At 43.6% G+C, this 23610-nt stretch overlaps 1 protein-coding gene across 3 annotated transcripts; it reads right to left on the minus strand.

Annotated features, from left to right (window-relative positions):
- Positions 1-42: 42 nt before the first annotated feature.
- LOC135370981 (rab GTPase-binding effector protein 1-like) lies at positions 43-21769 on the minus strand. Of its 3 annotated transcripts, none has more exons than XM_064604934.1 (18): positions 21587-21769; positions 20889-20999; positions 20143-20325; positions 19131-19254; positions 17865-17904; positions 14820-15032; positions 14594-14729; positions 13699-13926; positions 13473-13624; positions 12942-13215; positions 11189-11313; positions 10487-10708; positions 10184-10423; positions 9392-9581; positions 7456-7622; positions 7283-7399; positions 5905-6015; positions 43-4760 (listed from the first exon to the last, which is right to left on the minus strand). In XM_064604934.1, exons 1-18 carry the CDS (start codon positions 21639-21641, stop codon positions 4593-4595), a joined length of 2856 nt encoding a protein of 951 aa, XP_064461004.1. In that variant the 5' UTR covers positions 21642-21769; the 3' UTR covers positions 43-4592. The 3 variants fall into 3 exon arrangements, with proteins under 3 accessions (XP_064461004.1, XP_064461003.1, XP_064461005.1); XM_064604933.1 differs by having other exon boundaries at positions 17865-17985; XM_064604935.1 differs by lacking the exons at positions 43-4760; positions 5905-6015; positions 7283-7399; positions 7456-7622 and adding an exon at positions 8787-9039 and having other exon boundaries at positions 17865-17985.
- Between the last annotated feature and the right edge of the window lie 1841 nt (positions 21770-23610).

Raw genomic sequence — 23610 nt, forward strand, 5'->3', positions numbered from 1 at the left:
TCTGAGAGTGAAACCTACATGGTACTCAGACACAAACCAATATCAATTCACCATCTGTCCTAGAAGACACTTTATTGTTGGATCATGTGTCCCACAAGGGGGAATGACAACTTACTATTCACATAGCGTGGAACATTCCATAACAAGACTTTTATGTACAACCTCATACTTTTGCACCATGCACACTTTCACATGCTCGTAAAACATTAACAGCTCTAGAGAGCAACACTGCCAATATGCATTGAGCAAGAGCCATGTGAGATGCCACGTTACTACAAACCAGCTTCCCCCATTTCACTTTGTATTCGTAACACATGCATTGTTTAGCTTGTATAGCCAGAATGCAGGTATTATAGATGCTCCTGATGCTGTTCCACTGTTGAAAGGAAGCATGCCAGATGAACAGAACCACTTGCCCGTTTGTCTTTTGCGTGCCCATGTGTAAGCCCATAACGTCAACATTAATGTGTTCCTGTGCTAATCATTAACAACATATCCATATCATATAATATATCAGCTTTCTTCCTTCACTAAAGGAAAGCAGAGCTAACACTTTAATGATAAAATGCAGCACCTCAGAGCCTTCCTTAGAAGAGCGGTGCAGCTGTGGTTATATAAACCAACAGGGTCTGGCAATACTACCTGTTGCCCTCGAGTATCCCAGACTTACTAAATCAAAGTGGATGCTAGTGCCTTGAACACATGCACAGCATGTGTACATATTCGTGTTTACCAATACAGGATTGCCTTTGCTCATTTACAAGCAAGGCATAAAACACATGTACAATCACGCACCAAAAGCTGCCAAAATTATTGGACGGCTATCATACAATCAACAGACAGTGAAGACAAAGAACTCCAACTGCAAAGCTGCTACATACCACACTAATGGTGTATCTATGCATCATTAAGCAATCTTTTCTGCATGATCCCAGGATGGAGTGTCCTCGTAAGATCTGTGAGGCATGGACCTGACAGCTACCATGATTTATTTTTCTTTTTTTTTTGTTCAGCTTTAAAAGTATAAGTGACGAGGTACTGATTAACCAAGGAGGAACTAGAAAGCAGCAAAGGGCCATTACTAAAGCAGACGACAATTAAATTGAGTATGGATACAAAATGTAAACGCAGGGGTTGTTACGTTTGCATGCAACAAATCATGTGACAGCGTTCAGGTCTTGTTAATTTCCCGTTATACCAGCAGAATTCACCACAAGAGTAGCAGATAAGAGCAAAAGAATTGTTCAAGGTGTCTTCGGTACTCTTTTATAATACATTGCATCTCACTCCATCGCATACCTCATCCCACAAATGCATATCTATTGAGTGCCATGGTAGCTGTCCCCACTCGATTCTTTTGCACTGTCAAAAAATTTATCTACATACCTAATGTACAAAGAGGTGTCAGCATCATCTGTGCACTGATAAAAGGTCACAGGTAAAAAGCACAAAGCCTAATTTCCAAGGTGCCTACTACTTCAGTATCTCGAAACCATGTGTCAGTGACACTAATGGGTTCTTCAACAAACCATTTCACACAGGGGCATGCAATAAACATGCCAAAGACGTTGCCATGATCACAGATCATTGTCAGTCACAGCTTGTTTCAATGTAATAAAAACATGTAAAAAAAGGGGTCCACATACAGTAAAACAATCCAGACAATACAATACAATATCCAGAAACAGCACTGAACTGCTGGAAGAGCTTCTTCCCATTACCCTTGTAAGACCTAAATCTCAGCCAAATGAATTGAGTATAAGCAAGTAATAAGCTAGCATAAGCAGAGTTGAACACATTATTAAACACATAGCAGTGTAGGCTTTTCAGAAGTGGCTGCTTATCCTAGCTAGTTTTGCTTTGCAGAAAACACTGTGGGGTAGTCAGTAGCCATTTTTGAAACAATCTTTTACCAGGTCTGAAGAATGAGCATTTTTGCAGTGTTTTGTTTGCAAGAGCGTACTTTTGAGGTACAACAAGTCTGCTAACAGATGGCTCCCTAGCTTTGCTTCGGAAATGCTGCTGATTATTTGTCAGCCAGTAGGAAACCTGAAGGCTTAGAAGCAGATTCCAGCGATCCAGACCACATACCTGAGTAGCAGTGCTGCTACACCAAATATCCCCATAGCATTCTGTTCTGGACACTTGAGACAATTGAAACCCAATTCTGAACGCACACGTACAGACTATATTGTGGGAAAGCTTTGCGGTTATCTCAATGCTGCGAGTGAGTTCACAAAGTGGCAGAACATGGTTATTGATATCAGCGTACCTCACTTTTCCTAACGCGGGGTACTGTTAGTTGTGAAAAGTAATTCCTGCATATCTGCGATGTCAGGGATGCCATGGTTTGGTTCCTTATGTGAGGATGGGAATGTCGCATGCACCAGTGACATCAAGCTGAAGGAAGATGCTCGGAAATGCAGCATACACAATGGCATAATTAGGTAGGTAACTGGCCATTGTACGCTGCAACACGTGGCAGAGAGAAAGTGAAAATCACGGAGCACAATTAGGTCAGACTGCTTGGATCCATGCCCGAGATCTCGGAGCCCAGGAGATGGCATTGAATAAGGGTGCACGAAATATTAGATAAAAGTACATGGTAGCATAACATCACCCTTACCCAATTTTTTTTCTAGCACTGTTACTACACGCCCATTCACTTGAGGCTGGGCATATCCAAAGTATTAATTAACTGTGCATGAGGCTGTTCATATACAAAGGACAGCACTATCCACAAAAAAACAAAAAATAAAAAAAGCCCCGAAGTTTCAGCAAATTACAGTTTTAACTCTTCTGGACTTGCAGAATACAGAAAGAGTACATGGTGATGAGAAATAACTTGGATAAATAGTGCGGTATATGCTAGAAAAGCCTAGAAAATCTGCCATGTATTTTTGAAGCTCCCCATATGATTTACATATGGTAATGCAAAATTTGCACATAGGGATATAAGCTCATATGTGTGATTATGTGCGGCCACCCTGAAGCTTCAAAAGGCAGCTAGGAACCAATGTGGATTTGTATGCTTGCTTGGTGTACCAAGGCATAACAGTGTGTAAAGCGGTCAAGCGGTTTCATGAACATGCTACACATTGCTCTAGCTGTGATTGAAAATGCATTGGAATGACTCATCGATATTGAAGGCAGCTTTGATTATACTATATCAAAAAGAAAACTATGATTTTTCAAGAGGAAACCACCTTCTGAGTTGAATCAGTCGTGAATCGATTTCAAAGCTAAAAAGGATTGCAAAAGATTAGAAGGCTACCGACTGCAAGAGAGATAAGTGGGCACAGATCCCTTCTACAAGCAAAAAGGTTCGACTGTATAAGATTTAAATGACAAGGGACCCCCTTGACCTATAGATAACAACACAGAGAATACAGGTGCCGGTCAAATTTAAAAGATTTCTTCTGAGTCGTTAGATATGGCATGGACAAAGCTGCTAGAAGATGTGCAGTTAAATGCAAGTAAAACTGCATGCCTTCCGCATATTTGACAAAATTCGACTGTTTTTTAAGCCTGTCTAGCAAAAACACAAAATACACGGGCATAAACTTTTGTTTTCTCACTTTTTCATCGTGCTCCAGCTATCGACATGCACCAACAGTGGCTAAGTTAACAGTGTGTGCAGGTCGTATCTTACGAGCCGACATACATTACAGCGCTCAACATACGAACACTAACGTTGACCAATACTTCCGTCTCCCATCTACACAGCCGGTTCAAAGATGTACAAGAATCCACAATGCTTGTTTCGCTTTCATTGCCACTTGGATAGGATACAGTACCAATGTTTGACTAAGAACATTATTTAATGAACGCTACTTGAGACTAAATTGTGTATGTAATTCATGAGGGTAAAACATTTCCAGGTTGCACAGCACAGAGCTTGTGTTTGAAAACAAGCTTCATCCACAGGGAAAATGCAGGGGGGTGTCAGATATGGATGGTCATTTTCTTAGCACGGATGCTTTTGTCAAGAAGCTAACTGCTCACATTAAAAGGAAAATAATTCACAACTACAGAAAATTGCAAGAAACGTTACTGTCCTACCGTTCCTCAGCGCTTACCAAATTGATATGAATTAGATGCTGCATATTTTGAGAGCAAAATTTGCTGGGACAGTTTCATTCACACGAAGTACAAAGGCTGACGATAACTCACATCACACCATCAGGCAATGATCACGTGATATCAGACTACAGCCTGCAACAAAGTATCAACTGTACAGTCATAAGTACAATGATGTCGGTGAGAAAACGGGGGGAGCTCACTAACACCACGGGCGTGCACTTCAAGCTCTCGTCACACTCCCCGTTTCACAGCAGCATGTACGAGCGTGTGCCAACATCAGTGAGTCTTAAAAAAAGATCCTGTACAGGGGCTTGCACATCATGCAGCCTCTACTATGTACAGCGTACAGCATAGCAAAGAGTGTCGTTTCCTGTATGAAAGTGTACTGCATGTCTGTTTCATGTACTCCACAGCGCAGCACAGAAATGGTCAATGTACAAAAAAAAAACAAAAAACACCTGACTAGAAGCAAGAGGGAAGAACGAATACCATGCGATTGGGGGAGGGACTTAGCTAGGACTCTGAGGGGGTTCGCTGCTGAAGTAGGGGGCTGTCTCGTGGTCCAGCAGTGTGTGGCAGACGTTACAGACGGGAAACGGGCGCATCTTGGGTCCCGAGCGCACCACTTTGTTCAGGCACTCCCCGCAGAAGATTTTACCACAGTGGTTGCAATGGTGCTGCAATGCAGAAGCAGTCGGCTTGTACTGCTGTTATCCAGCTGGCTTTTATTTATCTCGGACAAAGTATGGGCCTTGCTGAACAAAAGGCATTATAGCAGACTCTCGTTAATTCAAACTGAGATATTTCGTACTTTAGGATAATTCAAACAGATTTCAAAATTCTGTTTAGTCCGCTATGCTTTCAGTGCATTGAAAAAACTGGCTAATTCATACTTTTCTGCTGCGTCGTAAAACAAATTTCTGCAGAAAACACTGGTGGCACCATCTCCAGATGCATATGTCTGCTAAAGAAGAATCTCACAAGGAAATGCTTTCTTTAGGCTGGTAATTTTTTGTGTTGTTGACTCATGTATAGGCTAAGCAGTCAACCATAGATAAGTTTCTGTTAAATACTTTGCCATCCGTAGGTAATTGAATTAATAAACCTGGTAATTTTTTTTTTTTGTGGATCAACCCAAGTAACAAACCCTAATTTTGTCTCGCAACATATGCTGAGATGAAAATATGTGGTCCACTGCAGTTTGTATTAACGAGAGTCCACTGTATTACCGTAATTTCACGGGTATTAGCCGCGGCTTATATGTGATTTTTTTTTCCCTCACGAGCACTCTGCGGCATGTCTGATGACTAGTATTTTTCCCTGGTATTTTCCCCACACACCGGTTTTAAGGAAAGGGCCGACAGTGTCTTTGAAACGGCACCGCTCTGCCGATGCACGAACAGTGCGTAACAGGGGCGCGTCCACATTCGAGTAGACTAACCTTCCTGGTGACTTCCCCCGAGCAGCTTTAACAAAAGTGGTGACAGTGATTCGTGTCTTCTGGAAGGCCACTGACCCGTCGATCCACAAAAAACACGCAACAAGGGCACAATCCGATGTTGGTAGAACACTAGAAATGACCTCCTTTGCTGTACACCATGCCGATCCCGGAGTATGGACCACGGGGCTCATGGCCTTCTCTATCGTCTCCTTTGTCGCACAAATCAGTCGCGTCGTATTGCCTGCGGCTTATCTGCCCGAAAATTTTTAAAACGTTCCTAAAAACGGGACCTGCGGCTTATCTGCGGTGCGGCTTATACGCGTGAAATTACGGTACACAATAGCTGATACTTGCATGGATTTAGGACGTGGTATTTTTACCTTTTCCTTCCTAACATGGAGGGATCGCTTGCAAGTGTTGCACTCACTGACGTCGTCTTCATGCTGCCACCGTACTTCACTGTCAGACTGTCGTATTTTCTCCAGTTCCACCTGCAAGTTCACAGCCAAACTCAATCATGTAGATATTGCACTCTATACCAGAAGAACTAGTAAACATTGCTCTTCCACAATATGACATAGATGAGATGCATGGTCTTTCACACAGTATCAAGTAGTGACATTAGAGGAGCCTTGACCATTCCTACTGTTAGTGGCCCTTAAAGGGGCACTAAAATTAAAAAACAACTTGCTCTCAAATGCAAGTGTGTTTCAATTAGTACAATTCAAACAAAATTAGTTCACACAACGCTACTGTTTAGAAGAAGAACACAATGAAAACAGAGCCGCCTTTGGCGGCAACGAATGGGATCCCCAGGAGGCAAAGATTGGCAGCATCCAATGAGACAGCAGAAGAAGCGCGCGCATACCTATCGTGGGCTTGTGGATTTGGAACGGGTCCAATCGAAGTGTTCCGCATATGCGCGGCATGATGCGCACTGCTGCATTTTTCAATACCGATTCACCGAATTGTAGCCTACAAGAGTTCTCGCGAATGTTGCACCGACAACATTTATCTTTACGTCCTTCGGACAGCGACGCCAGTCCGCTTCGCAACGTGCACTAGGTTTTTCACCGGGGCTGCTCCATGGCGTGGCGGTGGCACGCGCAGCATGGACTAAAAACACCAATGCACAAGCTGAAGCGTCGTTCACTACACTGCTTAGCGCCGAAGCAAGAAAGAGTCCGGTATAATTTTGATTGTAGCTTCGTAATGGAATCAAAGTTTCGAATTGTGATAACAAGTACGATATTAACATTGCGTGTAATGTAATTTGAAGTGAACTTGTTTTTGCATTTTAGTGCCCCTTTAACCACGACCTACTTATTATGACCTACAACCTACGATTATAACGACCATGTCATAATCAGCAACCCCTATGAGGAGCCCGTAGGAGCGCTACACATCGGCCCACAAGATCTACATCATGATTGGACAATGGAAATTTGAACTTTGAACGCGCAGAAGCGGACGTACGACTACCGTAGCAGACGACAGCAACGGCTCATATGAAAATGTGTAGAATGATGATGATGATGATCAACTCTAGAATGAAACGTCTTCCATGGGACATCCATTGCTTGTACAAAAAATACTAGCTGAAGCTGAAGTACAAAGTATTGTAGAAGTTGAGGAAGCAATAGCCTGGCTGATGAGTAGCGCCACCGCTAGCTTCCAATTGCGGTGCTGGGAAGGGGTGTCTATGACATAGTCATTATAATCTAGTAGGTCGTGCCTTCAACTGCATTTCCATCTCACCTGAAGTGACTGAGACAGCTTGACAAAGTCCCGCTGGACAGCTTCACTGTTGTCCAGCTCTGCCTGGAGTGTCTGCACACGTCCTTTCAATGTCTGCACTTCTTCTTCCAATTTGCTCTGTAATGTCCCACTAGTGAGCTCACGCTATAAAAGCCCATCGATGCAACACATACCTTCAACTTTGACATCTGCTCCGCTGACTTCTCGAGCGCATGAATCCTCTCGTCAGTGTCGCTGATGACGTGACTGAGCCTCATTTCTGTTTTCCGCAGCAGAGCGTCTTTCTCGCAGTGGGCCTTCTTTTCAGCTTCATACAGTTGCCTCACTTCTTCTATATCTCCTACCCAGAGATAAGAATTCTTTCATCAGTGCCTCAAGTGGCATCTATTGGAAAGTATGCACACTCATTCATACTTACGACACTGTTTGCTGAATACTATGGAACTCGAAACAAAGCATGCATATTAAATTTCAAGCTTCTCCTTGCAGAGTGAAATTGTAGTACGTATTTGAAAAACACAACTGAAAACTTTGATTGGTACCTCAAACTTGACCTAGCAAGTAAAGACAAACAGTAATCTTAATTTTTTTGGTGTGCGTTACTGTAGCTCTTGAATCGTACCACACGACAGTTACCATCACGCAGCCTTATTTGTTTGGTTCAGATAAAATTTCTTCATTGGCAACTAATATGTCTGACACATCCGGCCTAGCAAGCACAGCACACATAATTTCCTGCTACAGCACAAGGATATGAGGGGAATACTACCTATTATCACCACTGAAACCTATGTTTCTCAGATTTAACCGGTTGGAGCATGTACAGCTCCCGTCAACCTTAATAATAACACTGGAAAAAATTCAGTCTAATTTCCGAGCGCGACAGCAGCCACCCCGGGGGCACTAGGGGAATATTAAGTGAACAAAATCCTTGTGTTAAACTAACACAATAATTTTGTTCAATTAAGATTTCCTTACGTCCCCAAGGGTTGCTGTAATCACGTTCGGGAACGAGACCATATTTTTTCCAGTGTTATTATTAAGGTCGACGAGAGCTGTACATGCACAGGAAAGCAGCTACCTCAACGATATCAACATTACCAATAACAGCAACACAGAAGTTTTCTACCAGAATGTAGCAAATTGTTTGTCGAATATCTGTGTGAACTCTGCTTCTGCTGTTGTCCACATATAATATGCGTTAAGTAACACTCAAGTGTTGAGAACAAATATAGCGTAAAACATAATGACAGAATGCAAGCGAGAATAAACATCATAGCTGGTTTGAGTCTCAACCCCTCGCTGTCCCAACCCTCGTACTCCCCAGATGCAGGAAAATGTTGCCTCCTACTAAATATAGTGTGTTCTCATGAAGTTGTTGAGACATGACTACTGTAGAGTGGAACATCCTGATGGATTCTGTCCCTGTATCGTAAGCACTGAACCCTGTATTGTAACAAAAACATTATCAATGATACCAACGGTTTTCTTTTTTTCTCACAGATGCATGTAATAGTGGCACATTTATTGTGCTCTACTAACGTAACTTAGAGCTCTCCTAATTACAAAGGCTCGTCACGTTCATGACGCAATCTTGACATATATGTATCCTTTCCACGGTGAACAAATAATGAAAACAATTAGAGGCCACATGTGCACAGTTCAGTCTCTCATGGCTGCAGTCACCAACAATCACACTCAGTTCATGGGAGGTTGTGGCCTTCATATTGACCAAAGGTACCAGTCACTCGGAAGGTCTAAACGTGAAGAGGACGAAGTGATTAGGATGATTTTGAGGGAAAGGTGCATCACCTGAATACGTGCTGAGGAGCACAATCGATGCATTAGCCACAAAATGCAAAATGATCAACAGGCTTCACTGCTGAACTCGTAAACGTCGTGGGACATTTTACGTCTCATTAATTTTCAGAGATGGTACAGAGACCCTTGTATTTTTGGGTTTTATTGCAGGAGCTGTAAAATCGGACAATACTATGTGGAGAATGGTAAAACAGTGCACCTCGCGTTTCAGGTGAGCACCGTCAGGGAGTAAAAATGTGATTTTTGCCGGGCTTAACCCTGAAACACAAGATTTACGATACACCTTACCTATTTGTTGCCGAAGCATGTCTGCCTCTTGTGTAAGCGTTTCTTCTAGCTTCCGTTTGTAGTGTTGCTCTGAAGTGGCTTGCTCTCGAAGGAACAGTATTTCGCTCCGTAGAGATTCCTCCTGTCTTTCTTTATCCAACTGCACCTTGATTAGGTCCTCATGTATTTTCAGGTACTGAAACCTAAGCTCCTGCATGTACAGTGGTCACAGTGCAAAGTTCAAGGGAGTCATCTTTTCTGGCTTCATGAGGAGTGTTCAATCTGTAAAGAGTGTTCGTTGTCCCCTTCCCATTGTGTCTGAAGAAATTTTTAAAAATTACCTTATTACCTTCTTACATAAGCTCGCGGTTACATTAGTACCTGTTTGTAAATGTTTTGTCGGTGATGCTAGTCATTGTGTCGTCAACTGTGTTTGGGTAACAAAGAACGACACAAAATAGAAAGTATAATGCAACATAAATGACAAGCCCGTATACTTAAAGGCTCAGCTTGGATAAAAAATCTAATTCAATCAATCCATCAAATTCTTTAAATATGGGTAAGCGGGGCATCACTGCACACCTGTTGTGCATTTATAAGCTTAATTTTCTATTGCTTTAGACACACTCAATTTTACTCTTCTTTTTTTAGTTTCATTACTATTAACTATTATATACACATACTGTTTATTCCCTACACCTGGCATTAGGGAGGGATGGAATGGGGTCGTGGGCCCTTGAGACACACGATCACACTGGCTCTCAAAGTATTGCAGTACTCATTCTGTGATACTGGAGAAGTGGGCATACTTGCCTCAATATTATCCGGAAGATTAATTGCCTCATCAAGAATTTGCTGCGCCCGCGCTACGTAGCGCCCAAGGAGACGATGGTTCTCGTCTTGAAGACGTAAGGCTTCAGCTTTCAGACGATCCTTTTCGGAAACCAAGCGCTTGATTTCGTCCTTCGTTTCTGCTAGAACCTCCAAATGTAGCGACCTCAACTCCTCCAGGGCAGTCTCCGCTACCTTTAGCTTATCTTGAAATTCAGACACCTAGAACATGCCGCCGAAAATTAACGATAAACTTACGAAGTTGCGCAAAAGAAACTCTCGTACCTGATGCCTGACATCGGAGGCCGCATCGGTAAAGCGGTGCTCGTGGTCCTGCCAAATGGCTTGCTCTTTTGCGAGCTCCTCACTGCGCTTGGTTGCCTCATGCTGTGCTGTCGCCAAGTCTTTCCTGCAGCATTCCAAATTGTGCTGCACCTGCTGCAGCTGCAGCTCATAGTTGTGGCACATCTCGCAGGGCTGGCATAGCCTCTCTCGTGTCCGTCTCAGCTGGTGAGAGTTATCATCAAGTTAGGGTAGTCAGGATCACGACCTACTAGATTACAACGACCATGTCACAGGCACCCCTTCCCAGCGCCGCATTTGGAGGCTAGCGGTGGCGCCACTCATCGGCCCGGTTATGGCTTCCTCAATTTCTGTAATACTTTGTACTTTAGCTTACCCTAGTGTTTTTGTACAAGCGATGCATGTCCCACAGGAGATGTTTCTTTCTAAAGTTGATTATCGTCATAATTCTACGCGTTTTCATAGGAGCAGTTGCTGTCGTCTGCTACGGTAGTCGTACGTCCGCTTCTGCGCGTTCAAAATTCGAATTTCCATTGTCCAATCATGATGTAGATGGCGCGGGCCGATGAATAGAGCCCCCTAGCGGATCGTGCGGACGGGCTCCTCATAGGGGTTGACGATTATGACATGGTCGTGGTTAGGATACAATCTCAGAGCAGAAAGTGAAAGGAAAGTATAAATCACCTCCTCTTCCAGCTGCGACCATTCTTTATCGCTGACCACCCGTTTGCCAACGGAGTACCCTTGCTCGTGTTCCATACGTGCTGTGTCCAGGAGGGACTTCCTGGCTTCCATGTCTGATGTGGAACCTGAAATCGGCATCCTGTACAGTTTATGGTGCGAGAAATACGGGCAAACTGAGAACCACACCTCCCGTGTGGGACCTGTGGGACCTGCTTTTAAATCATGAACAACGCAACAGACCAATCCTGTATTTTTTTGTGTTTCTGTCAAAGTAACGACATCTTTCATTCCACAAGGGTAAATTTTTGCACTTTAGTGACCCTTTAAAGGGGTAGTGACACTTGATCCCAAGTTGTGTTGGGTAAGTGTAAAAGACAGTTCTTTGCATTGATGTGAAGCTGCATTCCATGTTTTACAGCGAAGGGAGTAATTGGCGTGTAGAAAATTGCCACAGCGAATACTAATCTGCCATCATCATACTAATACTAATCATCTGGCTCTGTCATCACGGCAGTAAGGCAACCATGGGTGAGGTCACATGCTTCCAAGAACCAATGGCAATGACCAAGGATCTCATTCCTAATGTGAAATCTTGATGCGGACGTTTCGAGTATCTATCTCATCAAACTACGATACATAGAAATCGCAGTCGCCGTCCGATTTTTCGGACTCGTCGGGCATCGCGCTAAAGTCCGAATAATCGAGCAGTCCGAAAAAACGAATTCCGCCTCAAAACAAAACTTTACTAAGTACTAGCAGGCTGGAAAACTTTGTCGATGCTTTCCTAGCGCGCTTCCAGCTCTGCCTGATAACATCAGCTTCTATTTCCCGAAGTGACATTTCGTCACTCTACAACTAACAGAGGCACCGCCGTCATCAAGTCCGCAAGTCGGTTTCACCTAATGCATGCGTGCTTTAGGTGAAGCTCTCTTTACAGCGCTACTCTCGCTACCCGCGAGCGGACAGCACGTGCTGGGCCTTTTTAATCAAGCCGTTGGCCAAACACGAAGACGCAAAAGCATTACAACAGACCTCTTCTACTCAGAGGAATGGAAAATGAACAATCATTGCCTATTCTTTTTTTTCCCCCTCAATATTTTAGTTGGTTGATTTCTTCTGATAAGAATTTCGGATGATACCAATATTTTCCGTCGCCCCAAGAGAGAAATTAGCTGGTTGGGCAAACAGAGTCCGAAATATCGAGTGACGGGGCTGCACGGCAGCCCCGAAATTTGGGACTTTCTTGTACATAACTCTATGGGACCCGCGGGCGTTCCGCGAACGAGTCGGAATAATCGAGCATGTCCGAAAAATCGGTCGGCGACTGTATTGATATATATAGAGATATATATATATCTATCTATCAGAGTTTCAGGGCACCTTGAAGCTCAGTGACTGCACAGAGAACACTGCATGTAAAGCGGTAGTAGCCGTGCCGTGGCTGGTAGCGGCAAACTTATCTCACAAGGTTATAGCGGGTATTTAACCGGCATGGCCGATTATTTGTTGGTTGTACCAGTTGCCGGTTGAAAGGTAATACCGGCATTGTTTTGACAGCATTTTACTACAGAAGGCATTTCATAGAGAGAAGTATCCGGAAATTCCGAGCCCGTCGAATGAGTTTGAACAGTGCAAATGGAGCAAACATACGTTTTTGTGCACGTTGCTGAGTGACAGCTTTCTTCTCTTTCATGCTTTCTTATTCTCTCTTTCCTATCCATGCGTCTATACTTCCCTCACCCAAAGTGCTTACCAGATAATGCGTTGACTTGATCTTTTGTCAATATCACCGACGTCTCAGCAGCTCTTCTGTCAACTGTTTCTCCACCTCCTCCGTTGATCCCCACAATCAGCGACTGTGTGTCGGGCTCTCTGTTGCACCAGTCCACCACGTCATTCGAATCCGCTGTGTCACGTTCCAAGGGTAGGTCGGAACTCGATAGAGATCGATGATGTTTCCGTCGTGTCATTAGTGGGGCAGCATCAGGGTCATTGATGTTCAGGTGTGCTGGGGAACTATGCATCTTCTGCAAGAGAAAGTAAGGTTGCATTTTAAAACCTCGTTAATTCGGATCTCACAGTACCTAGGACCAGCGTCCGAATTATCCGAATGTGGAAATAACAAAAGGACGACAAAACGGGGCTATGATGTACGATGAAACCAGGCTATAAGTGTAATTTTTATCTGTCTCTCCTGACATTTTTTTTTAGCTCTTCCATGCTCTTTAAGGTGCCTCACAAGAGTGGTACACATACGTACGCATTTTTGCTATGTAGTACTCACATTTTGTAAAGAATGATCGAGGAGATTGGATAGCCGTGCAAAGCGTGGTTCAACTGCCTTGAAGCGCTTGCTGATCATAGGGCTAATTGACTGCAACGGAGAAATGGAACGCCTCTGCTGCTGCGGTGCTGCGGACACTTCAAGTTCCTGCTCTGTGAAAAATGAACAGCAAAGATTAAATGTGAAAAGTGTGGCACTTCAAAGAAATAAGCGACCAATAGGGCACCTTTGGATGGCTGATGTGCCACTTGTATATGGAGAGGAGGAAGAGCCTGTTGAGTTTCCTTCTGCATGGCAAGAGCTCGTCTCTGCTGTTCCGGGGACAGCACAGAGTGGAGACGGGCCAAGTCGCGCACATGCGCCTGCTGCGCCTCGAGAAACTGGTCGTTTGCCCGCTGCCACGTCCGTTTCAAGTTGGCATGGTCCCGTTTTTCACGCTCCAACAGCTGGCAGACTAACATTCCACACGGAACAAATCATACGCTGGGCGTTAGGCTTCGGTTAGCCAGGCTGCCATTGAGACACTAATACGTAAAGCCGACTCTAGCTAATTGAAACTCATTCATTAATTCATTTAAATACATGTTGCGAGACAAAATTATGGTTTGTTACATGGGCAGCTGCACCTACAAAGCACATTTTCTGACCTTCTCTCTACCTAAGCCTGACTAAGTAGGAACGCACACAAAGCATTGGTAAAGGCCTGCTACGAAATTTATTGATTCAACAGTCTACAAATGTGGAGGTATTTAAAAGAAACCTATCTATGGTTGACTGCTTACTCAATACATTTGTCCTCAAAATAACATTTTCAATGCCAGCCAAAGCAAGTAGACTTTTCTTCAGCAGACAAACACCTCTGGAAGTGAGCAATGTGTTCAAAGGCGGGAGCCTTAACAGACAGCATCACCAACACGCAGGAGCTCTCTTCTGCTGTCAGGAAAATTTTACGAGGGACCCACAAGTTAAAACTAGGCGAGAGTTCCGCCTGAATTCAGCGACATTTCAATACACCGAAAGGGTAGCGGGCTAAACAAAGGATATGTGTTTGCATTAACCGAAAGTATGACATACACGAGCTTCAATTGGCGCGAGTCTACTGTATCTGCGCCAAAACATACCTTCTTGCAGTTCTTTACGCAGTTTGTCCATATCGTCCTGCATCACAGCCTTCTGAGTGTTCAGCACAGCCACATACATCTCCAGATCACTTCGGGATGCCTTTTCAGCTTGTAGTCCCTGACACAGACTGGTGAACTGAAAGGATTATTGCCTTCTGCACCAGCGCTTTTCAAAGTGTAGGGCGCGGCTCTAGTTTTTGGAGACACCACCGGGTGTGGAGCTCACCTTGTCGTCCAAGTGTCCAATCACTTCAGCGGGAGTCTTTCCACGCACAGCGTCACTGAGGTTTCCTGAACCAAGCCCTCGCACGAGGCCCGCAAATGCAGCTTCATACACATGCAGCTGCTCATCTGTAGAACGCAACTTGTCTTTAAGGGCTTTGATTTCTTCTTCTAAGGGTATCACTAAAGACCGAAGCATTTCAGCATCTTCCTGAGCCTAGTGGGGTAAATGCATCGTGTGATGTTCTGCATCAGACTTTTGAAATATAATAAGAAGTCAATGACTAACTCGGAAATAATAATAATAATAATAAATAAAACTTAAACAAAACAAAACAAGTGATGAAGCAATGGAACTTCTGGAGGACGTCACAATGCGGCTTCACTCATTTGTGCTACGATAAAGCGGGTGTCGAACTGAGCCTGGAACCGCAATTTTTTTTTCTCTCTCTCTGTTTCGTGTGAACCAAAATATTCTGGTACTTCCTATTCAAAAGGCAACACAGAAACAACAGTTTTGCACTTTATGGTTCAACCAACTCAAGCTGAGGCACCTGGAATGGTCGCAGCAAAAAGCAACGTGGCGTATCAACTTTGAAGTTGAATTTTGAAGTTGAATTTTGTTCGAGTTCACGTGTCATCAGAGTCCATTTGTTATGGAACTCTGGTTTTACAATTTTGAGGTGAACTAAAACCAGTAAGGCCCACTTATCCATTTCATCACTTACTTCACTTGAAATGCATGTGATTTCTCCACAAATCTTAGTAGCAGTGTATACTTAAAAACCACAAATCAGATATGGGTAAGTTTGTTTAATGTTCCCAGTTTCACTATTCCCAGTTTGCTTAGCTTTTGCTTAACTAGCGGGACTAACACGGGGAGTCTCGCCTGCCATAAAGCCCAAGAATGTGAATAAATAACCCTGCAAGCATAGCAAAAGGTTTTGCCTGCCCGAAAAAATTATCTAAAATAAGCTAATGTCATAAATAAAAAATAATGTAATTAAAAAAAAAAACATAAATAAGCTAATGTCGAGCTGGTGACAGTGAACAGATGACCATTTTCACTTTTGCAGAATCATGAAGTGCTCCATAGCTGCTTTGTCTGCTAATACAGGTAGAAAAAATGAAAGAGAACATCGTAATCTGAAAACTGAAGTTTTTTTCCACGCAGTTTGTTAACAGTTCAAAGCTTTTTACTACTTAGTATCAAACTGAAAAAAAAAAAGAAAGAAAACTGCAGCCAAGCCAGATTCGACAAACTGGTCTTGTCTTGGAAAGCGTAACGAAAAATGCTCGAGTTCGACACCCTGATAATACAGAAACATGCTGTTCACTTATAAGTACGCATAAAAGCTGCACAAAACACTTACGCAAGGCCACTGTTAGGGAACACACGACACAATTTTAGTTGTCATGCCATAGGTGATTAATTCACAATGCAAATGATCCATTCTAACCTTACAACGAAATTACTATATCTAAAATGCAAAGCCATCATTTTCATCGCAAGACAATGCTTGGGTAATGGTTACGCTGAAACACGTAACTGATGATGGATGTGACCAGGGATCGGAACCGGTATTTTTTTCGGTCCGGTTCGGGTTCGGGTTCAGGCATATTGGTTCGGTTCGGGTTTAGCTCCGCTGAACCGAAATTATCAGCTTGAACCGGTTCAGGTATATCGGTTCGGTTCGGTTCGGGTTCGACTCAGGGGAACCCCCCCCCCACACACACATACACAGACACAAAAAAAAATCTGTCAGCGGTCGGGGCATTTACAGGGATTGGAACAGTTACTGTTTTCGGCCTCGGTTTAACCGGTCCACGGGCAGTAATTTTGCCACATGCAAGCAAGCTTATGCTCACCGTACACGATTGTAAGAGAAAGGTGTGAGATAACCGTTTCAGGTGAGCAAAAAAAAAAAGGTCGGTCAGTAGTACAATTAATTCACCTCTGAACCGATTCCCGAACCGGTAACCGTATCAATTTTTTTCGGTTCAGTTCCGGTTCGGCTCAGGACAAGCAAAAAAATTGTTCGGGTTCGGTTCGGTTCGGGTTCGTCAGAAAATAACGGTTTTTTCCGGTTTTCGGTTCGGGTTCAGTTCCGGTTCCGATCCCTGGATGTGACTCGTGATGGTAGTGTTAACGTTACACATCTGCCCTACTAATTGCATGCAGTAGATCAAAACATGTCTGCGTGCATATGAGTTCATTTCGACGTCAAAATTCAGGAGTTGCATGAGTTACACTTTATTGCCAGCTCATGTGGCACCCCATAAGGTCATTTCTCAAAACTAGAAATTCACTTTATGATGCTTCCACGTTGCATAGAGAAACAATAATCTGGTGAAGTAGAGTGCGACACGTGTACACTGCAGGGACGTACATTCGATGAGATTCCCTAGACACGAGATTTAGTTCCTAGTGGCACTTTAAGAGGGCGCACTCTACTCTAACGGCACATTCCACTGGCAGAGCTGAGTCAAATTTTTGCCCAGGGAAGGGACAAAAACTGTCCCATTGGCAGAATCGTGTCAGACGTTGAATGTTTCATTGGCGGAGCAAGGGCAAAACCTTTGCTCGAAAGAGCAATAGTTTTTGGTCCACGAGACCAAAGCTAAACTGGGAAAGCACGGGCTCACGCGCTATGCACAGCGCATGCTTCGTACCTCGAACGATTGGTAGCATTCCACTGACGAAGCAAACCCGTCTGACCCCGCCGGGAGCATGCACTCAAACCCCAACCAGCGCCGGGCAAAATCTGCTCTCCCAATGGAATACGCCATAAGGTTGTCAACACATATGCACACAAAACTGACCTGCATGCCACACCGCAGGGATTTTCCCAGCACTCCCCTACACCCACCAAAAAATCTTGGAACACCCCTCCAAACTGTCCGCCAGAAAGACCATTAAAGCCAGAAAAGCTGCAAATATGGGTGCCCCCCACCCACCAAGATGAAAATCCTGGGAATATCCCTGCCACAGCGTATGACACAACCAACTTCATCAAATGTAGAGCTAACGTCTCGTGCGGTGACTCACTTTGCGCATACTCTCTTCCAGGTTTTCAACGGAGCTGTCGCTGGAAGAGGAAAACGGGTTAGGGGAGAGATTGCCCACTTTCTGCTTTAGGGACTTCGTCACCACCGCAAGCACGCCTTCCCTTTACAGTGGGGAAAAGAATGGGGAGAGAAGAGAGAAAGAGAGAAAAAACTATGAACATGCATGCATGTGGCATACAGGAGTGGGTATGGAAGCTTCAGAAAGGTACGTCTAAAGTAAATGTGCAAATAGGCCAAGTAGAAGACTCGTGAAAGGTGTTACGGGAGGAAAAATAAGAGAGGCAAGCGATATATGGATTATGGAAATAAAATGTCAGGTAGAGCATGATATTCATTATATTTTTTGAAGCCATTTAAGGCCAAGAGGTGTAACAGTCACTGCCAGCATGGATTTTTATTCAAATTTATATTTCTTTTTCATTTATGGCTGCCGTCCTGGACAAGGTAGCTGTAAGAGGTGTTGACATGCACATGTACATCAATATTTTTCAAAAGACTGGCACATATTGTTACTCATCACTTGCCAGCAAGGAACGACAAATGTCGCACCAATATTTTTCACGTCCTTCATTTTACGTGATTTATTCGGGCCCAAGTGATCTCAATCCCAACAGAATGTTCCATGCACAACTGCGCAGCAGTGTTACTTGATCTTTCGGGAACGATGTACTTTTTATGTATATTTCTAGAAGCAAAAACATGCATGTCTCCAAGTGCTGTATCTACATGGCTGTGGTAGTTGGTATAACTTCAGACACATACCTAACTGCTTCAGTGCATAAAGGATGTGGGTTAAGGCAGTGCAGAATTTTTCTAAACTTTCTCTGTCTCTATTTATGTATTTATTTATTTACTTATGACAATACCTGAAATGCCCATAAATGGGCGTTACATTGGTGCTGCGTTATTATTTCTATGCATTCTTCTACAGTACATAATAGGGCCGTGTACCATAGCTCTGCCCTGGATAACTGCACTCTTGCCAACGTGCATGGCAGTATGTATAATAACTGCTGAGAATAATCAAATTTTTAGGGAAAGCAGTCTGAAGTTTATTTTATTTACATTTCTTAACTCCCTATGTCTTGAAAAGTATTTTAGTCCAAAGGCTGCTCGTATGTGTATACAAAACAACACAGTGTCAACGCAGATCAAGTCTCTGAATTCTTCTCGCAGAGAAATGGTTCACCCAAAAACCAAGCAAACAAACGTATTGCCCAAGAGTGGTCTCTGCTGGTTTCCCTACCTTTCCCGAGCCTGCTGTGATCTAAGCTCTGTGAGTTCCTGTTCTAGTTTCTCAGCCTGCTTCTTGTAACGAGCGATCTCTTTCTCGTACCGACTTGACGACCGTGTCGCATCTTGTACGTGCTCTGCAATGCATAAAACCTTGAATGAGCCGTATGGTGTGTACAAAGTGCGCCAACCAACATGAACCATTATTTAAAGAGAGACGGAGCGCTCAATGTGAATGAAGACAACTGCACGTTGCTACCAGTCTTGCATCGTAGTCACCAGTACTTTTTCCATCGTGCCTAATTAATTATTTAGATAAGCCTAATTAGTTCACCTTGTGTAGCATTTTGTTTCCACCTGGAGAGAACGTCTGCGGAGACCTTTCACTCTGCATTTTCACGGATGCATTTTCAATATTTTTTGCAAGCTTTCTTTTTTTAGCCGAATATAAAGACACTTTTGTTGCAGACACAAAAGTTCACAAGTGCTATATTCCTCTCATAATTACTACATAATGTTGTATCAGGATCACGACCCACTAGATTATAACAACCATGTCATAATCAGCAACCCCTATGAGGAGCCCGTCCGCACGATCCGCTAGGAGTGCTACACATCGGCCCGCGAGATCTACATCGTGATTGGACAGTGGAAATTTGAATTTTGAACGCGGAGAAGCGGACGTACTTAGCAGACGACAGCAACAGCTCGTAGAAAAAAGCGTACAATGATGATGATAATCAACTTTAGAAAGAAGTATATCCCGTGTACATTGTCCGCTTGTACAAAAATACTAGGGTAAGATGAAGTACAAAGTATTGTAGAAATTGAAGAAGCAATAACCGGGCCGATGAGTAGCGCCACCGCTATCCTCCAAATGCAGCGTTGGGAAGGGATTCCTATGACATGGTCGCTATAAGCTGGTAGGTCGTGATCTGGATAACCAATTTGTATCCAATAAAAGTTCTTCCTCTACTTTTAAACTTCTTCATGCGCTCTGGATAGCATCGGGTGTAGAAATTCACCTTTCATGATGTGCTGGAGATTGGCGACTTCCTCGTTGCATTTCCGCCTCTCGGCCTCGAGGTCATTCTCCCTCTGGCATTCGGCAACCATGACCAGAGATCGTGCCTCATCAAGCTCCGCTTGCAATCTTCTCAAGCTTTCTTCCAAGGCTTCTCGCTTCTCTTGCTCATCCTTGAGCTCTTCTGCACAAGAAACATGTAACACTAAGACACGACGACGTAATATGCTTTAAAGGAGCATGAAAGGCCTCTCGAATATAATTTTTTTTTACCACGCTATATGAACACACTGCATGTAGGAACTGCCACACAAAATATCTCCTTCGGGAATACATTTCCTTCGTAAGCCATAAGTGACATTGTCGTTTTTGATTGTACAATGTTTAACTAATTAATTTTCCACTGTTTTGTACTAACCATTGTACCATATTAGAAGGCCATCGCGCCGTTTTATGGGCAAGCTAATAATAATAAAACTAATAAGAATGTGCATAGCGGCGGAAAACTCTCCCGGCTGCTGCTGGCCCATTGTGATGTCACGTCATCCGAGCACTTTCATTGGCTGCCGAGAATCGTCTGCTACAGCACGGGAGCAAGGTCGACTGCTGTGGTCAAAGTTTAGGCTGCTCTTCAATATATTTTAGCTCCCAAGCGGCTCTTTTCGATCATTTTGTCTTTGTTACAGACTCCATACTTGTATCCCCCTATATTGTCTTGGAGAACTGATGAATAATGTATGCACTCGCCTTCCTTCTGCATGAACAGTTCCATGAACCTCGCCCTCTTCTGTCCAAAGTCGGCTTCCATGTTTTCTTTCTCCTTTCGCAGCTGCGTGAGTAGCTGATCCTCCTGAGCATCTGTAATATGTTTGTAGTGAGCAATACGCGCCTGTATTGACAAAATGTTATTCTGAACATAGTCCCGCGCAGAAATGCTTTCACATATTGTTCCGCAGAAACGATGCAAAGAAAGCGGGGTGCGCTGATAACTCCTGCAATATAACTTCAACACGCCTCTGGCAAGCAAACACAAAACCAAGACGTTGAGCTGCAACTGTGGATCTGTCAGACGCCCATGTTCATGCGAAGCAACCTGTTGTAGGGTTTGCTTAAGACAGCACGGACTATTTCTTATTTTCTGTGCGGGTTATTGATGCCTATAATTCGACATCAAGTGGGGAATTACTATGCACGGCGTCGTGAGGTAAGTGACTGCTGAGTGTGTGAAGATAGCCCGTCACTTGCCAGATTATGTAATAAGATAAACTATAGACCGTGCCTGCCCTGTGCTTCGACACAACAGGACAGGTTTGTGCAGGGGGTCTTTTGTCCCATTCATTACGCCACGATCATTGTGATCCAGTGTGCTGGATCATAATAACAAGAGTATGTTTAAGCCTAAGCCCTTCACTGGTCGCTGTCACAATCGTTCGCCCAGCACTTACTGTCTGTGCTTCCGTTCGCAGATTCATGATCAGTGTTTTTCGCGGACGCTTCCATTATGTGTAGAAAATTAACATTATCGGCGAATCACTTGACGCAATACAATTTCGAAACTTCTTCTTTGCCGAAACCAGCCTAAACAAACCTCCATGGCCGAAATCAAAAGCACAAAATAAAAAAAAGTCCCAGCGCCATCTTGCTCGTTAGTTCCGCTCATGTCCGTTGTGGTTTCAGTTCTGGTTTCGTTTTGACGACCCATTCATTCTCCATCGGCTCGAACACCGCAAACGCATATTTATGTCACCTAAACACCATAAATATGCATGTGCAGTTATTTGCGTTATTGTCCGATATCACCAGTGTTCATGCGCACCATAAAATAAAAATTGAATTGAATTGTTTGCTACAACAAATATACTACACTATAACGTGTGCAGAGGTGAATACATCTTCCACAGTAAGCAATAGCACTTTCACATAAGGCAGAGAAACAAACAAACAAAAACAGTATTTTAATGAAGATTATTGAACAAAACAGAACAGGAACATTTCAAAAGAATAAAATTCATCGTATATTGCTGGGTGGTTGCATCAGACATTGTATTTGGACCCGTGAAATGCACTACAAATACATTGCGAATCCATATACTATAAATGAACGTGTATGGTTAACGTAAAGCTAGACGCTTCAAACAATATATTTTCCAATGTCGTACCTCTGAAAGTGCATGAACACGCTATCTGGTGTCTGCCCTACAGAACCTCGGACAGGTCGTGATGCACACGGCATTCTCCAACAGTAACTCCACATCACTGTAAAACCCACTGTAAATGTTCCCGAGACCACAATTTTTGCGAACTGAGAAAGTGGCGAATTTAATGGCATGCGGAAATTTCGAGCAATAATCGAGGCTTCGAAAACGAAGCTAAGATCGCAGGGTTTATTTTCATAATCAGCTATGCAGGTTGCTGGTATAAGCCTGGCTACTTAGTAAGCCTGACGCCTCGACTAAGTTACTGGTAAGCATTCGAACTGCTTTGCACCACTGGCACGTGCAATGTCGGTTTCATCAAATCACCAAACAAACGACAAGTTTTACCATCCACAGTTCGCGATGCAGTGTTTGACGGCGTAAATATTGCGCGGTAGGCGCTTCTTCGTATCCGCTGCCGGTATCCTAAATCCCGCACAGTGATTTTCGGATCCCCACGCCCCACCCCCACCTACACCCGCCCAACTCCCAAATGTTTGGAGATAGTACACCCTAAACTTTTTCCCTTGCACCCCGTCCAGAAGGGTTACTGTTATGATACATAAATTTATTACAACGCAACTGTAATAATGACCCTCCATATTTTTTACAAATCCCCGCTCCCGTATTTGCGATTCTAAATGTTTATCCGGAATGGCATACTATGATAATAATAAATAATCATAAACCACAGTGGTCTGAGGATTGGTGCACAACTGAAGCATGCAAAGTTCGAAGCGCACGCATGTACACTCTTAGAAAAAGGGTGGAGCAGTTACACCTTTTAGGAGGTAATACTTGTCGCATATGTTGTGCCTAAAAGGTTGCAAAGTTCTACCTGCTACCTACTAATGATAGGGTTACGGCTTCTGATTCGGTAAGCGAGGGGAGCGTACGCCTTTTTGTAGCAATTTGGATATAGAATAATTGCTTTTACCACCCTTTTACACCCGTTATCCGACTCTACACTCTAAAAACTGAACTTCACCGCATAGCACGCTCTGCGCCAACCATTGCCACGAATGGTAGGGTTATCGCTTCTGATTCGAGGAGACAGGGAGGCGCACGCCTTTTTGTGTCAATTATCGTATATCCAAATTGACACAAAAAGGCGTACGCCTCCCTCTCTCTTCGAATCAGAAATGATAACCCTATCATTCGTGGCAATGGTTGGCGCAGAGCGTGCTATGAGGTGAAGTTCAGTTTTTAGAGTGTATGTTCACCTACACTCTTAAAAATGAACTTCACCTCATAGCACGCTCCTAGCCAACCAT

This window comes from Ornithodoros turicata, chromosome 10, assembly GCF_037126465.1.
Source record: "Ornithodoros turicata isolate Travis chromosome 10, ASM3712646v1, whole genome shotgun sequence".
Lineage (NCBI taxonomy): Eukaryota > Metazoa > Arthropoda > Arachnida > Ixodida > Argasidae > Ornithodoros > Ornithodoros turicata.